The sequence below is a fragment of the Cervus elaphus genome, chromosome 7 (assembly GCF_910594005.1).
Source record: "Cervus elaphus chromosome 7, mCerEla1.1, whole genome shotgun sequence".
Lineage (NCBI taxonomy): Eukaryota > Metazoa > Chordata > Mammalia > Artiodactyla > Cervidae > Cervus > Cervus elaphus.
The window spans coordinates 21,520,352-21,536,418 of NC_057821.1; the positions used below are offsets into that span (position 1 = coordinate 21,520,352).

General features: G+C 38.3%; 1 protein-coding gene across 3 annotated transcripts in view; it reads left to right on the top strand.

Annotated features, from left to right (window-relative positions):
* LOC122697162 (CD2 associated protein) overlaps positions 1-16,067 on the top strand; it is an 84,394-nt gene that overhangs the window by 24,822 nt on the left and 43,505 nt on the right. For 2 of the 3 annotated variants that reach the window (XM_043907672.1, XM_043907671.1), the window contains exon 2: positions 4,680-4,840. In XM_043907672.1, coding sequence (XP_043763607.1) covers positions 4,680-4,840 — 161 coding nt within the window. Of the gene's footprint in view, positions 1-4,679; positions 4,841-11,901; positions 12,168-16,067 lie in introns of those variants that run through there. The other variant, XM_043907673.1, reaches the window with a different exon arrangement.

Genomic DNA, 16,067 nt, shown 5'->3' on the forward strand with positions numbered 1-16,067 from the left:
GAATCTGGTGTTGCCAGTGAGAAGTCTCCTAATAAATATGATTTTCATTCTTTTGTATATGAACTTTTTATTTCTTCTCAGAGAAATTTCTAGGATATGTTTTTTGCATAAATTTTTAATTGTAATATAGTTATTCACAATGTTGTGTTGGTTTCTACCATACAGTAAAGTGAATCAGCTGTGTGTATGCATACATAGCCTCTCTTTTTTGGATTTCCTTCTTACTTATGTTACCATAGAGCGTTGGGTCGATCCCTGGGTCGGGAAGATCCCCTGAAGGAGGGCATGGCAACCCACTCCCGTATTCTTGCTTGGAGAATTCCATGGACAGAGGAACCTGGCGGGCTACAGCCCATGGGTTTGCAAAGAGTCAGACATGACTGAACAACTAAACACAACACAGCAGAGCGTTGGGTAGGGTCTCCTGAGCTGTAGTAGGTTTTCATTAGCTATCTGTTTATATATAGTATCAGTAGTGTATATATGTCAGTTCTAGTCTTTGAGTTCACCCCCTCCACCCCCAAGTAGTCACTTTTTAATTTTTTTATTGTACTGGATTCTCATAGACCTCTTTCTGCTTGAAGATTTGTTTCCTATAGCTTTGGAATATTTTCTTCTATTATTTCATTGTCTTTTCTCTTTTTTTCCCTAGAACCGTTATTTGGATGTTGAATTGATCATCTGTGTCTTGTCTGTTCTTTTATATTTTCTTTGTCTCTTTACCTGTTTTGATAAAATTTTCTTGGGTTTGTTTGTCTCTAGCTTTGCAAAAAAAAATTAATAAAACTTGTTGGAAGATACATTTCCAAATGCTTTTTATTTTCATGTTTCTTTTTTCATAACATTCTGTTCTGATTTTAGGAACTTTATTACATCTCTTGAGGGTAAAAATTTGTACATGTTTAAATCTTTTAAAATTTTTAGACATTTCGTTGTAGAAATGTTTAAAGTACAATACAAAGAATTTTTTCCTGACTGATGCTTTTCTCCTGAAAATTTTAGTGTTTTCTACAGATCAGGATCTTCTACTTAATCACAGTTCAATTATAAAATGTAAGAAATTAACATTTATTTATATATGTGTGGACTCATGGTTTTTTTTGCTTTATTCAGTGGGGTATATTGTTACACTATCATTTATTTTAGTTTAGTTTTTTCATCATTGATTTTGATGCTCAGATTGTCTTGACTTGGCCAGTGGGATCTGTTCCGATATTACTTCTCTGTGTCCTTGGACATCAGCTTATCTTTCTTTGAGAACTTCCTTGCTTTCTAGCACAATACCAGTTCCAGGTTTATCTTGTACTTTTCCTGCCTAAGCCCTGGAATTGCATATCTTCCCAAGGATTCCTGGTTCCTTTCAGTAGAAAGTGGTTTTTATAAGATCTCAGCATTAGGTTTGCTCATTGAGAGGTGGTGGTTTCAGGCCCTTTCAGTAGATAGAGCTTGTATGCGTGTGTGGTACATTTGTGTTTTATGTATATGTGAATGTCTGTGTATTGAAAACCATGAGTTCATGGTGATACTTTCATTCCCATTTAGTATCATAGGATTAAGTGAAGTCTTCCCATTATGTCTGTAACGCCCTTCCTTTCATAGAGAAACTTGGCTTCCATTGTCCTTAACTTATTTTCTTATTTGATCAATTCTCCTAGATGTAACCAGTCATTTCCCACCCTTATATGGATACCCTCTTCTCCTGCATGGGCTGTTAGACCTCGTTCTAGGTGACCTCCACCCTCCCTCTAGGTTACCTTTCCTCTGCATGGTGATCTGGCCCTACCCCCAATACAGTGTGGCTTCTGATAGTCCTCACCAAGCTGCCCATCAGCTTGGATGCCCTCACCACTGTGATTGGGTACTGGCATACCATATCATGTCACCTCTGCATGGATGCCTTCCTCACCCTACCTTGGAGTTGTGATAGGCTGCACTCGGGAAAGCGCCATAGATGGACACCCTTCTCACCCTGCTTTGGCTCTGATAGCATCACTGCCACCCCTACCCTAGCTTTGGATACCTTCTCTCTAATCGTTTTGGCCCCTGTGTCACACCTTCTCAGACTCCTTCCCCTCCTTGGTCTCCCTTCCCCTACTATGCATTTCTGTACCTAATGACTTTAATCCTGAATTATTCTGGAAGGGGAGAGGTGTGCTTCATCCAGGAGTAGTTTTTCAGTCTATCATCATCTTTCATAGATAACTGTTGTCTACTGTTCATATTTATGAATAAATGATAAGCAAAAAGCCAATTGGGAACTCTTTATATGGGCATGATTTTTTTTTAGTTTATTTTAGAGTTAGTAGGTTGGAAACCGCCCATTGCTCTGGAGACCTCTAAATTCTGGGTATCAGAAGTTGTTTTTCTAGGAAACCGTCACTCATCCATAGTAGCTTTACTAGCTCCCCCAGACTACTCTGTGTGTGTGTGTGTGTGTCTGAGATTAACCCTTATGTATTTTACCTTTGAAGAAAAATACCTGCCAATGTATCATTGTTGTGTCAGAACTGTTGTGGTTAATAATGGGTCTCAGCTCTTCCATGAGATGTTAATTTCCCCATTTTCAGTTCTGTATTTCCCATGAGTGCTCCTTGTCTTAATTTCTGGCCTTTCTGGGGTTCTGCAGAGCAGTTTGATGTCTAAGTTATAGTTTCCTTAAGTTTTCTGGGCTCTGGCTTTATCAGTTATAGATCCATTTTCAGGAATTTTAAGTTTCTTGCTAATTCCCTTCTCAGATTGGTATGTTTTCAGCTGCAAATACAAATCTCGTCTAGAATTTACTTAAAAGTTAAGGAAAAAACAGCTTCCATAACAAGAAATCTAAAAGTTATAGGGCTGGTTAGCTTAGCAGTTGGATCAATCTAGTAAAGATCCAGGCCACTTTCATCTTTATTTTCTTGTATTCTAAGCATATCTGCTGTTTTTCTTGTCTCATCTAGTTGTAGCAGTTTTGGCCATTACATTCTCAATGAAGAATATCCAAAGTCTGTAGGAGGATGCTCTTCCCTTGTGTTTTGTTTATAAGGTCAAATAAAGCCTTTCAAGAACCCCTACTTACATTGTATTGGTCTGAGTCGATCCATCACATGTGTATTTGAAAACCAGTCTGTGTGTGTGTGTGTGTTTGTGAGAGAGAGAGAGAGAATATGAATGAGATTACCATAGATCTGTGTGTGATCTGTGTGCATGCTCAGTCATGTCCAACACTTTGCAGCCCCATGGACTTTAGCCCACCAGGCTCCTCTGTCATGGGGATTTCCCAGGGAAGAATACTGGAGTGGGTTGCTATTTCCTTCTCTAGGGAATCTTCTGACCCAGGGATTGAACCTGCATCCCCTGTGTCCCCTGCATCTCCTGCGTTGGCAGGTGGATCCCTTACCACTGAACCACCTGGGAAGTTCCTGCTATAAATCAGTTCTCTTTAGACCTTTGTCTCCTTGACCAGAAGTGTTAGGTGTCCTGGGACCTACTCAGTCTGCGCTTAAGCAAGATTCCGAAGATCAACAGGATGACCTGATTGTATGTTAGTATTTGAAAAGTACTGGTCTAGAATAGTTTAACCCTCTGAGTCTGAGAGAAGCTTCACTTGTAAAAGGTCCCAAAATACCCGAACAAAATCAGGATTCACTGAGAAAGGAAGGAGGAGTCGGAGTCGGTGTGGAGATGGCTGTTTGGTAGCCAGCAGGGTCTGCCCATACTCCCTTTCCTTTTTCTTTTTCCTTTTTTGGTGTAGTTGCGTATATGTGTTCTTTTTCCTTAATCATTCTTATAGGATGAAGAAAAGATGAGTGGAGGTATGACTAGTTAAAATGTTAATAGTGTGCTTATATGCTGGCCTATAACCTTAAAATCCTTAACAGCCTTCATTTCGGGGTGTATTCCTTTTCTACGATTCTGTGAAAAATATTGCCACTAACTTAGCAGATAAAAATAATCACATTTGTTCTCTCAGGGTTTTGTGGTCTCTTCGGTCCAGGCATGGCTGCGTCCTCTGCAGGGCAGCAATCAGTGTGTTGATGACGGCTGGCTTCTCAGCTGGGGAAGGATCTGCTTCCAGGCTCCCGAGGCGGTCGGCATCACTCAGTTCCCTGTGGGCCGCTGGACTGAGGGCCTCAGTTGTTTGTGGGCTCTCATCCAGAGATGAGACTTCCTCAGTTCCTTACGTGTGGCCCTCTCCATGGGCCAGCTCAACAAAACAACTTGCATCTTCAAAGCCAGGAAGTGACAGAGTTTCCTAGCAAGGGGATATTACAGCCTTATGTCATCACATACAATCCGTCATCTTTGTCATATTCTGTTGATTAGAAGTCAGTCATAGGTCACGTTCACACTGAAGGACAGAGAATTACACAAGGACATGAACGTCAAGAGATGGGTATCGTGGGGACCACCTCAGAGTCTGTCACAAAGGTTGCATAGCTGACTGGCAGAATAACCGATGAGGTCCATTGTACGTTGCGTTGAGGTTTCTCCTTAACAGGTACTGTGCATTACACTTAGGCAAAAAAGAAGTTTGCTGAAATTTGCTGATGTAGCCAAATATGAAAAACTGAGTAAGCTTTGATGGTGTCTTTGTTATATTATCATTGCTAAATAGGCTACTTAGTTTTAAGTTATTAATATGATTAGTATTTAATGAGTTAAGTTTTTTAGATGTTTGTTTCTTTTTTTTTCCTTAGTTGACTATATTGTGGAGTATGACTATGATGCTATACATGATGATGAGTTAACTATTCGAGTTGGGGAAATCATCAGGAACGTGAGAAAACTACAGGAGGAAGGATGGCTGGAAGGAGAACTAAATGGGAGGAGAGGAATGTTCCCTGACAATTTTGTAAAGGTAAGCACACTCAGTTACATTCCTAGCTATTGCTTCATAGGATTTAATCTTGAAGAAATGCATACACATATTTTTAACACTAAAATATTTTAGATAAATTTTTAGTCAGGTATTTAAAAAACTGGAGACTCAGGTATCACTGTAATGAATGTTATTGTTGCCTGGTGTCCTGGGGGATTATAAAACTCCTGTGTGTGTGTGTGTGTGTGTGTGTGTGTGTGTGTGTGTGTGTGTGTGTACTTGTACCTGTCTACCCGTAATTTAGGTAGCGCTTTGTAATTTGCAAAGAGTTTTGCTATCTACATTTCCATTTAAGCCTAAAAGTCTTGTGGAGGAAGTAGGGCAGACCATAGCCCCATTGTAAATCAATGACATGTAGGTTGAGAGGTTAAATGGTGTTTACCCAAGGTTGGATAGTTAATAAAACAGAAACTGAACTGAAATCTGAGATAGTTGCCTCTTTACTCAAGTATGAGTAAAAACACTTACTGGTTTTGTTGCTTTGAGAATCTTGTATTCTTATTTTTAAGTTTCAGCACTGTAGCAGTTATCTTTCATAGTAACAGATACTCTTCAACAACCACCAAACATTCCTTTTTAAATAATGTTCTAGTCACTTCAGCCAGAAAACAGTCAAGATTTTTAAATACATTACAAACTAAAAAAGTTCTCAGAAGTTTAGAGGAGGGAAAAAAAAACTAAAGGATATCTGTATATTTACATGCCATTTATAATAGTCTTAACCCGGAGCTTCCCTGGTATCTCAGACAGTAAAGAATCTGCCTGCAATGCAGGAGACCCCCGTTCAATTCCTGGGTTGGGAAGATCCCCTGGAGAAGGGAATGGCAACCCACGCCAGAATTCTTGCCTGGAGAATTCCGTGGATAGATCGTGGGGTTGCAAAGAGTCAGACACGACTGAGCAACTGACACTACTATAGTTGTCTTTATTTCCTAGATTAGTTTTCTTACATTCAGCCACATCTCTCTTCTTATGAATTTGTGGCTGTGAGCTCTTCTGGGAAGGCTCAAGTCTATCTCTCATTTGGTTTGTCCAACTTACAGAGTAGTTGTTAGAATGTCTGTGCGGTGTGAATTCTTAGTAAATATTTGCTCAGCTGTGGTTTTGCTAAGTATGAACACATACTTTGTTAATTGGTTTTAGAGAAGGTGAACTAACTACATTTTACCCCTTGAAAGACCTGAGAAAAGCTGTAGTAGGAATTGAGCTCTTTTGTTTATTTTTTACTTTACAAATTGACTTTCTTCTAATCTAAAGTGGAGTGTAAAGCAGATGCTGTCAAAATTGAAGTAGAATAACTGATTTTAAACACAGTCAAATTAAGCCTGCCTTTGTTGGTAGAATGATATAAGGAAAATCACATAATGTCTTTGTTTTCTTCCTTTTAAAATGGCCTGTAAAAAAAAAAAAATGGCCTGTCTGTAGTCTGTATATACTAAGCTGCAGCCTTCTCTCTCTCTTTTTTGGGAGGTAAGGGTGGAAAGTGGCTTTTCAGGAAAAATATATTGAAGTAATAGAACAGTGGTTAAAAAAAAAAAAAGAACTTGGTAAGAAGTATTAATATGGTTTTCTTTTTAATTGTGTGCTGACAGGCAGTCCCGGTGCTGACATGTGGTCCTGGTAGTGGAGATGACCTGTCATGGGACTCCCCTCTTAAACTATATTTTCCTGTCCTCTTACAGCACAGCTCATTATAGAACTTGAGTTTAAAGAGCTGCCTGCTAGTAGAGGGTGCTGTTTGTGTTTGCTCGGAGATGGAGGGAAGCTTAATCTGGGATTAAAATGAACCACAGGGTGGACTAGAATTGGGAGACATCAACATGAACTCATGTTTAATTTAAAATATATACAGATACATACAGAAATAATTTCATATGTGTGTGTCTATACTCCGGTCAGTACACATGCATACCTATGTTCCTCACTTCTTCCACTGCGGGCCTGGAAGCAGTGACGCACCAGTACCAGTGAGTACACCCAGTGCTCACTTCTTGGTTTCAGAATATCATTTTCCAGTGAAAGGAGGCTCCTCGGAGGAGTGGCTGATCCTGTAGCTGCAACACGGCCTTCCCAGGATGAGCCTGGAGCAGCCGGTAGTGCCAGGAGTGAGAACTTGGAAAAAACAAAATGATGGCCCATGTCAAGGCAACATAGATGCCAAGTGGAAAATTGGTTGAGCAGCAAAATAACCTAGTATTTGAAGAGCAGATAGATATTCATGAGTCTAAATAAATAAATGCTGATATAAATAGATTGTTATGTAAATAATGGAATAGAAAGGATAAATCTTACAGAATTATTCCAAGTAATATTTGTAGATACTGTCCCTACCCCCAAATATCCTTCAAGTGTGGGTTGGACTAAAGAATAGATGGAAGAGAAAAATAGCAACTTGACAGTGGAGAAACTCAGCAAATGCTGCCTTTACCAAGGCTAACATTGTCAGTAATAAATTATGTTGATATCATGTGTCTGCTGAGCCTCTGGTATTTATTCTTCCCCTAGACCTATCATTGCAGTCCATTTGTGAGAAAAAAACATCAGACTGGCCCAAATTAAGGAACATTTTACAAATATCTGATCAGTACTTTTAAAAAATTTCAATGTCATTAAAAAACAAGGAAGGCCTAAGAAACTGATGTTGAGCAGAGACTAAGGAGATATAGTGATGAATGCTTTGTGATGTCCTGGATTGGATTCTGGAATAGAAAAAGGATGTTAGTGGAAAAACTATGAAACAGATATAAAGTCAGTGGTTCGATTAATAGTAATGTACTAGTGTTAATTTCTTAGTTTTGACAAGTGTAACATGGTTATACCAGGCATCAGTATTAGAGGGGACTGAGTGGAAGATAATGTGGGAACTCTGGGCAGTACCTTGGCAACTCTACTATAAACATAAAATCATTACAAAGCAGGATTTTTTCTTAATTTCTTTTAGCCTTTTATTTATTTATTTTTATTAAAGGATAATTGCTTTATAGAATTTTGTTGTTTTCTGTCAAACCTCAGCATGACTCAGCCACAGGTACACATACATCCCCTCCCCTTTGAACCTCCCCCCCGTCCCCCTCCGCGTCTCACCCGTCTGGGCTGGTACAGAGCCCCTGTGTCCTGAGCCACACAGCAAATGCCCGTTGGCTATCTATTTCACATACGGTGATGTCAGTTTCCGTGTTACTCTTTCCATGCATCTCACCCTCTCCTCCCCTCTCCTCATGTCCAGAAGTCTTTCTCTATGTCTATTTCTCCACTGCTGCCCTGTAAATAAATTCTTCAGAAGCATTTCTCTAGATTCTGTATATATGCGTTAGAATACAATATTTATCTTTCTCTTTCTGACTCACTTCACTCTGTATAATAGGTTCTAGGTTCATCCACGTCATTAGAACTGACTCAAATGTGTTCGTTTTTGCGGCTGAGTAATATTCCCTTGTGTATATGTACCAAACTTCTTTATCCATTCATCTGTCGATGGACATCTAGGTTGCTTCCTTGTTCAAGCTATTGTAAATAGTGCTGCAGTGAACGATGGGATACATGTGTCTTTTTCAGTTTTGGTTTCTTCAGGGCATATGCCTAGGAGTGGAATTGCTGGGTCTTATGGTGGTTTTACTCCTAGTTTTTTGAAGAATCTCTATACCGTCCTCCATAGTGACTGTATCAATTTACATTTCCACTAACAGTGCAAGAGCGTTCCCTTTTCTCCATACCCTCTCCGGCATTTATTGTTTGTAGACTTTTTGATGATGGCCATTCTGACTGGTGTGAAGTGATATCTCATTGTAGTTTTGATTTGTGTTTCTCTAATAATGAGCAAAAAAGCATCTTTTCAAGTGTTTGTTAGCCATCTGTATGTCTTCTTCGGAGAAATGTCTGTTTAGTTCTTTTTCCCACGTTTTGGTTGGGTGGTTTGTTTCTCTGGTATTGAGTTGTATGAGTTGCTTGTATATTTTGGAAATTAGTCCTTTGTCAGTTCTTTCATTTGCTATTATTCTCTCCCATTCTGAGGGCTGTCTTTTCACCTTGCTTATAGTTTCTTTGCTGTGCAGAAGGTTTTAAGTTTAATCAGGTCCCACGTGTTTACTTTTGTTTTTATTTCTGTTACTCTAGGAGGTGGGTCATAGAGGATCTTGCTTTGATTTATGTCATCGACTGTTCTGCCTATGTCTTCCTCTAAGAGTTTTATAGTTTCTGGTCTTACGTTTAGGTCTTTAATCCATTTTGTTTATCTTTGTGTATGGTGTTAGGAAGTGTTCTAATTTCATTCGTTAGATGTAGTTGTCCAGTTTTCCCAGCACCATTTATTAAAGAGGCTAAAAGCAGAATTTTTATCAAAAAGTTTACCACAGGTGATGAACAACAGTGGATAGTCCACAGTTTAGTAAGGTAGTTGACTTTATCATTTCAGATGCGTATTAGAAGATTCAAGGAAAAATTGTAATTTTTTTTTGTCTACTGGAAAATAAGCTTTCTAGTGGGACACTGGCATGGTCCTTTGTAAACACAGAACTGTGGTGTCGACGGTAGAATGAAGCTTCCTGCAGAAAACTCACGTTCCTGTTATTGTTTTGAATGACTGTACTGAAGAGCAGCATTGGGCTGGAAGATGGATGGAAAGGTCACATTGTTTTTGCAGCCTATTATGAAACATTATAGATACTATGAGTTTTTTTGTGTATGGCTAACATATCTGTTTTCAGTGTCTCTTTGCAATGTTAGTTCATCTTTACGTATGATTTAGAAAATATTTTACAAAAACCGTAGGACCAGGGATCTGTGAACTTAATGTAAGAATGTTGTCACTTTGTTATGTTTTGCTTCAGAGCGTTAACTTTATAGTAAAGAGAATATGACAGATAACATTGAGTTTTTTGTTATTACCCTCTTCTCATTTCTCTTTTTCCCAATTGCCTGTGTTCTGAAGCTGTGTGTATCCTTCTAACACATAGTTTTATATGTACTTACCTGTGCATAAATAAAGACTATTTTGTGTGATTTATACATTTACATAATTACTGTGTCAGATTGCAGCTTTTAAAATACTTAAAGTGAGATTTTGATGTGGATGCATAATATAGTCACATCTCCTAAAATGTGTTTTATAATGCTAATTCACTTATCAGTGATTGATAAATAGAGGAATGAAGTCAGGACAAAGTTGTATTTGTTTATTTTCTAGACAAGGTGAGCTGTGATAGAGTGTAGAATTTTAATTTCAGCAAAAAATTAAAACTCACCTACCTGCTTGCATAGACAGGAGTTCTTTTGGCTCTTAAAACCTTTTTTTTCCTTTTTTTTAATTTGATCCTCTATAACTGGATATTTTCCTCAAAGTTACACAGTCCTAACATGATAAGGGCTTTTAATTTCTGGTGCTTACCTCTGCTCCTGTCTGCATTATCTTAGTATCCACTAGCCACCATTTCTACTTTATTGTTCTATGCATTTTTAATAACTCCTGAAGAATCTATTCGTCATAACTCCTTGGGTAATCTTAGGTTATTGCTCATCTTTTGAGGTTCCGATTATGTTATTTATTTTCATTTTTAGTGGTCAGTTTCCAAAGCTTGCATAGGTTTAGAGTTGTCTGTCCCAAATTCTACCTTTAGCCTAATCATTGGTATATTTAGTATTTGATTCAGAAGTTTTCACAGAATCATTGTTTTTCAGTGTGTGATTCCTCCCCCGCCCGAATGTCAGGTATTTAGGAGTAAGCATAGAGTGCACATACAGTAGAAGTTCCTTTGTTCTTCAGTCCCTAAGTTGTGTCCAATCCTTTGCCACTTCATGGATTACAGCACACTGTCACTGTCTCCTAGAGTTTGCTCAGATTCATGTCCGTTGAGTTGGTGATGCTGTCTAACCACCTCATTCTCTGTCGCCTCCTTTTGCCTTCAGTCTTTCCCAGGATCAGGGTCTTTGGCTCTTCACATCATGTGGTCAAAGTATTGAAACTTCAGCTTTAGCATCAGTCCTTCCAGTGATTATTCAGGGCTTATTTCCTTTAGGATTCAATTTGTAATAGCCATATAGTGTTCCATGTTATGTCTTTAGCATATTTTATGAATATTTAACTATTTTCTAGTTTTTAGCTATTAAAAACAGTGCTGCAGTGACCGTCCCTTTGTAGATTACATGCGTAGCTAAGAATGTGCCGCATCAGCGGTCAGGTTTCTCACTAAATAAATATGCTAATTTAAACTCTGACCAGTGGTGTAAAGAGTGTTCTTCTTTAATGTTCTTATTAACATTTGATGCTATTAAATTTTCTTTTTTATTCTGTATTCTATGTCTATGTAATGTTCAGAGTTTAAACTGCTTAGTGGGAGAAGTAGGGAAAAGTAAATGTATTCCATCTTTCCACAAGATAATCTAGATGGTGATGCATTTTAATAGATTATAATACATGTTTTTAACAGTCTAAAAACTCACAATATGGAAGTTTCTCCTTTTAGAAGTGGTGTAGGAATAGCTGTTTTTCCCTTAAGCTGTGGTTATAAAGCTAGTGTTCAGAAAAATGTAATATTAATTACCTTTAACATAAGAATAGATTAGTGTTCAGTAAAAAGGTAATAAGCATATTTGATACCCTTTAAGTTATGCCTTGCTTCTGAAGGTTAGGACTTTGCTGGTGGCTCAGCTGGTAAAGAATCCACTTGCAATGCAAGAGACCTGGGTTCTATCCCTGGGTTGGGAAGATCCCTTGGAGAAGGAAACAGTGGCTACCCTCTCCAGGATTCTGGCCTGGAGAATTCCATGGACTGTATAGTTTATGGGGTCGCAGAGTTGGACACGACTGGGTGACTTTCACTTTTTCTGAAGGTTAAGATAACCATGACAGGAGCTAGTAGTGCAGCTGACTGGTGGTATGCACTTACTAAGCGTTAGTGGACTCTGTTCCCTGAGGAGTGTCGGGCATGGCAGAGGCTGTGGTCTGATTCATTGAGAGTGAGTCAGGAGGTTGGGCGGGAGAGTGGGAGGGGCACTACTATTCAAGGTACACTTGACAGTGTGACCAGTGTTGATACACAGGGCAGCACGGAGAAAGCAGAGAAATACCAATGGAATAAGATACAAAAGAGGTGAAAAGAAATTATTTTTATTAGTTGGACCTGAAGAGTATTAGCAGGACAGTATTTGTGGTAGGAGATGCTAATGTTCGAGCTTTGAAGCAGCTTTCCTGTGACCACTATACTTAGCGTGGAGGTACTACGGGTTATTCTAAGATCTGTTAGTAATACTGGTTTTACTTTAGTGCTTTAAAAAATAAATGAGTATGTCCACAGAAGATGTTTCAGAGCTGGTAAGTGAATTGCTGTTCTTTATATTTTTTAATTTAAAGTGGGATTTTGGTCCCTTTTGAAGAGTTCTCAGAGCTTGATAATAATATGTTTTAGTCTTTCTGGTATAATAAGGAACAAGGAAATAGAAGTTATTCACACTTTAGCTGGTAAGTAAGTAAAAATTGTTCAGCTGTTTACTCTTTGGACCTAAATTTCTGAACACATTTTTTTTTCTGGTTTAGAAAAAAAATTCAAATCTTTACACCTGCTTTTTTCTTAAATATTATGTAGTGTGACAACTTGTCTTGCCTTCAGAAATGTTTGTTTTCATTTTATTTCTAGATTTCATAAGTTAAATGGCTAAGTAGACATTAAATCTTTATTCACATCTTTTTAAAAGTGCTTTTAAAGAAGAGTTAAATAGCAATATGGGAAATAAGATGATGATGAGATGGATACTTTGAAAGAGTTTCAGTGATTTTTTTTTTTTTAAAGTATCACATTCTGATTTAGTTTTAAAATCTTATTCCACTATTTCCATAGGAAGAATTATTATTTGAATGAAATAAGTGACAGTTTGATTTTATGTGACCCTTAACAGTGGATGTGTATCAAGTAAACATGTAATCTTGCTTATTTTTCTTTTCTTTAGTAATATCACTTCCGTATCTTCTGATTTATACTTCTATAAAGTTGAAGGTACTAGTTTTGTATAACACTTGGAAATCCTGAATGTTAAAAGTAATTAAGTGTAGTTCCCTCCTTATCCTTGGTTTTGCTTTTTGAAGCCTGTTATCCACAGTCAAGTGTGGTCTGAAAATGCTTAAACAGAAAGTTCCAGAAATAATTCATGTTTTAAATTGTGCCTGGGATGTGGATCATCCCTTTGTCTAGTGTCTCCTACCCATTAGTCACTTAGAAGTAGCCCTCTTGATTATCAGATCAGTTGTCTCAGTATCCCAGTGTTTGTGGGCGAGTAACCCTTGTTTTATTTAATAATGGCCCCAAAGTGCAAGAGTAGTGATGCTGACCATTCAGATATGCCAATAGAAATCATAAAGTGCTTCCTATGAGTGAAAAGGTATGAAAGCTTAATAAACAAGAAAAAGTCATATGCTGAGGTTGCTAAGATCTACGGTAAGAAGGAATCTTCTGTCTGTGAAATTGTGAAGGAGAAAAAACGAATTCATACTAGTTTTGCTGTCTTACCTCAGACTGGAAAAGTTACTGCCACAGTATGTGATAAGTGCTTAGTTAAGATGCAAAAGGCATTATATCTGTAAGTTATTTTGAAAGATAGAAACCACATTCACGTAACTTTTTATTAGAGTATATTGTTAAAATCATTTTATTATCAGTTGTTAATCTCTTATTGTGTTGAATTTATAAACTAAACTTTATCTTAGGTATGTATACATAGGAAAAAACATAGTATATGTAAGACTCAGTGTTCTCTGCATTTTCAAGCATCCACTGGGGGTCTTGGGACCCTGTGGATGAGGAGGGACTACTGTATTCCTCAGATTTTAATTAGCATAAGCAGAGCTGTAACTCTGTTTAGAAATTTGTTGGTTAAGTTATCTGTCTCCTTCATCTGAGAAGTAAAAGAAAGCTCTTGCCATCTAATCTGGTTTTTATTATTCTTTGTGACCTTTGCTTCTATGTTCTAGAGGTAATTGCTTTCTCTTTTCAGATGATGGTCGTTCACTGGCCATGATTAGATAATCAAACTGTAAAATAGGTATATTTCAACATGGTGGAGTGGTTCATGAATTTTATTGATGAACCTTTTATCTTTTTTTGATTAATGTGATTGAAATTAAGTATTCTTCTTTACTTCAGATCAAGAGTAACTATATCCTTTCCACCTTTTTAAAGCTGCTTCTTACTTGCTTATGTTTTTCTTTTTTTCCTTTAATTTACTACTTCCTACTCCTTACCTTACTTTCTTATCCTTATGAAAACAAGCAAATCAGTGTGTAGTACATTCTTATCTATACGGCAATCATCCATACTGTATTTTTTTCTTGACTGGTTTTGTATTGACATTACCTGTTGTGTAGGAGACTTCCCTTATTTGTACAGTGAGGTTTAGTTTTCTGACTTTGTCAGTACATGATACTGTTTTAAGTGAGGGCTCATTCTTTCACTGCATCTCCTGGAGTCATTTTCAAAGTCAGTAAAGGAAGTGAACTCTGTAGGAAAGAGATGTTACAGTGTTAACATGTCAATATTTTATTTACTGGCTGATTCTCAGTCTCAGTTCAGTTGCTCAGTCATGTCCGACTCTTTGTGACCCCATGAACTGCAGCACACCAGGCCTCCCTGTCCATCACCAACTCCCAGGGTTTACTCAAACTCATGTCCATTGAGTCGGTGATCCAACCATCTCATCCTCTGTTGTCCCCTTATCCTCCCACCTTCAATTTTTCCCAGCATCAGGGTCTTTTGAAATGAGCCAGTTCTTTGCATCAGGTGGCCAAAGTATTTTGGAGTTTCAGCTTCAGCATCAGTCCTTCCAGTGAATATTCAGGACTGATTTCCTTTAGGATTGACTGGTTGGATCTCCTTGCAGTCCAAGGGACTCTCAAGAGTCTTTCTCCAACACCACAAAAGCATCAATTTTTCGGCCCTCAGCTTTCTATATAGTCCAACTCTTCACGTCCATGCATGACCACTGGAAAAACCATAACTTTGACTTGATGGACCTTTGTTGGCAAAGTAATGTCTGTTTTTAATATGCTGTCTAGGTTTGTCATAGCTTTTCTTTCAAGGAGCAAGTGTCTTTTAATTTTTCATGCCTGCAGTCATCATCTGCAGTGATTTTGGAGCCCCCCAAAATAACGTCTGTCACTGTTTCCACTGTTTCCCTGTCTATTTGCCATGAAGTGATGGGCCCAGATGCCATGATCTTAGTTTTCTGAATGTTGAGTTTTAGGTTAGCTTTTTCGCTCTCCTCTTTCATGCTCATCAGGAGGCTCTTTAGCTGCTCTTCACTTTCTGCCTTAAGGATGGTGCCATCTGCATTTCTGAGGTTATTGATGTTTCTCCTGGCAATCTTGATTCCAGCATGTGCTTCATCCAGCCCAGCATTTCTCTGATGTACTCTGCATATAAGTTAAATAAGCAGGATGACAATATACAGCCTTGACATACTCCTTTCCTGATTTGGAACCAGTCTGTTGTTCCATGTCCAGTTCTAACTGTTGCTTCTTGACCTGCATACAGATTTCTCAGAAGGCAGGTAAGGTGGTCTGGTATTCCCATCTCTTGAAGCATTTCCCACAGTTTGTTGTGATCCACACAGTCAAAGGTCTTGGCATAGTCAATGAAGCAGAAGTAGATGTATTTCTGGAACTGTCTTGGTTTTTTGATGATCCAGCGGATGTTGGCAATTTGATCTCTGGTTCCTCTGCCTTTTCTAAATCTGGCTTGAATATCTGGAAGCTCACGGTTCATGTACTGCTGAAGCCTGGCGTGGAGAATTTTGAGTGTTACTTTACTAGCGTGTGAGATGAGTGCAGTTGTACAGTAGTTTGGGCATTCTTTGGCATTGCCTTTCTTTGGGATTGGAATGAAAACTGATCTTTTCCAGTCTTGTGGCCACTGCTGAGTTTTCCAAATTTGCTGACATGTTGAGTGCAGCACTTTCACATCATCAAAATAAAGGGCAGAAGGAAGAAACAGTAGAAGCCTTACTAACCCTTCATAGGTGCTCAATAAAATTGCTATTTAAGATGATAGCCAAAGAATAGTTTGGAGGCATTATGTGTCCAGGAATGAGGGACTAGAGTAGAGGGAGAGAGAAGGGGGAGAGAAAGGGGAGAGAGATTGGAGAGAGAGTGTGTGTGTGTGTATCTGGTGGTAGTAAATTGTAACAGGAAGAGGTTCCAGAGATGGAGCAGGTTGGGTCCTAAAGT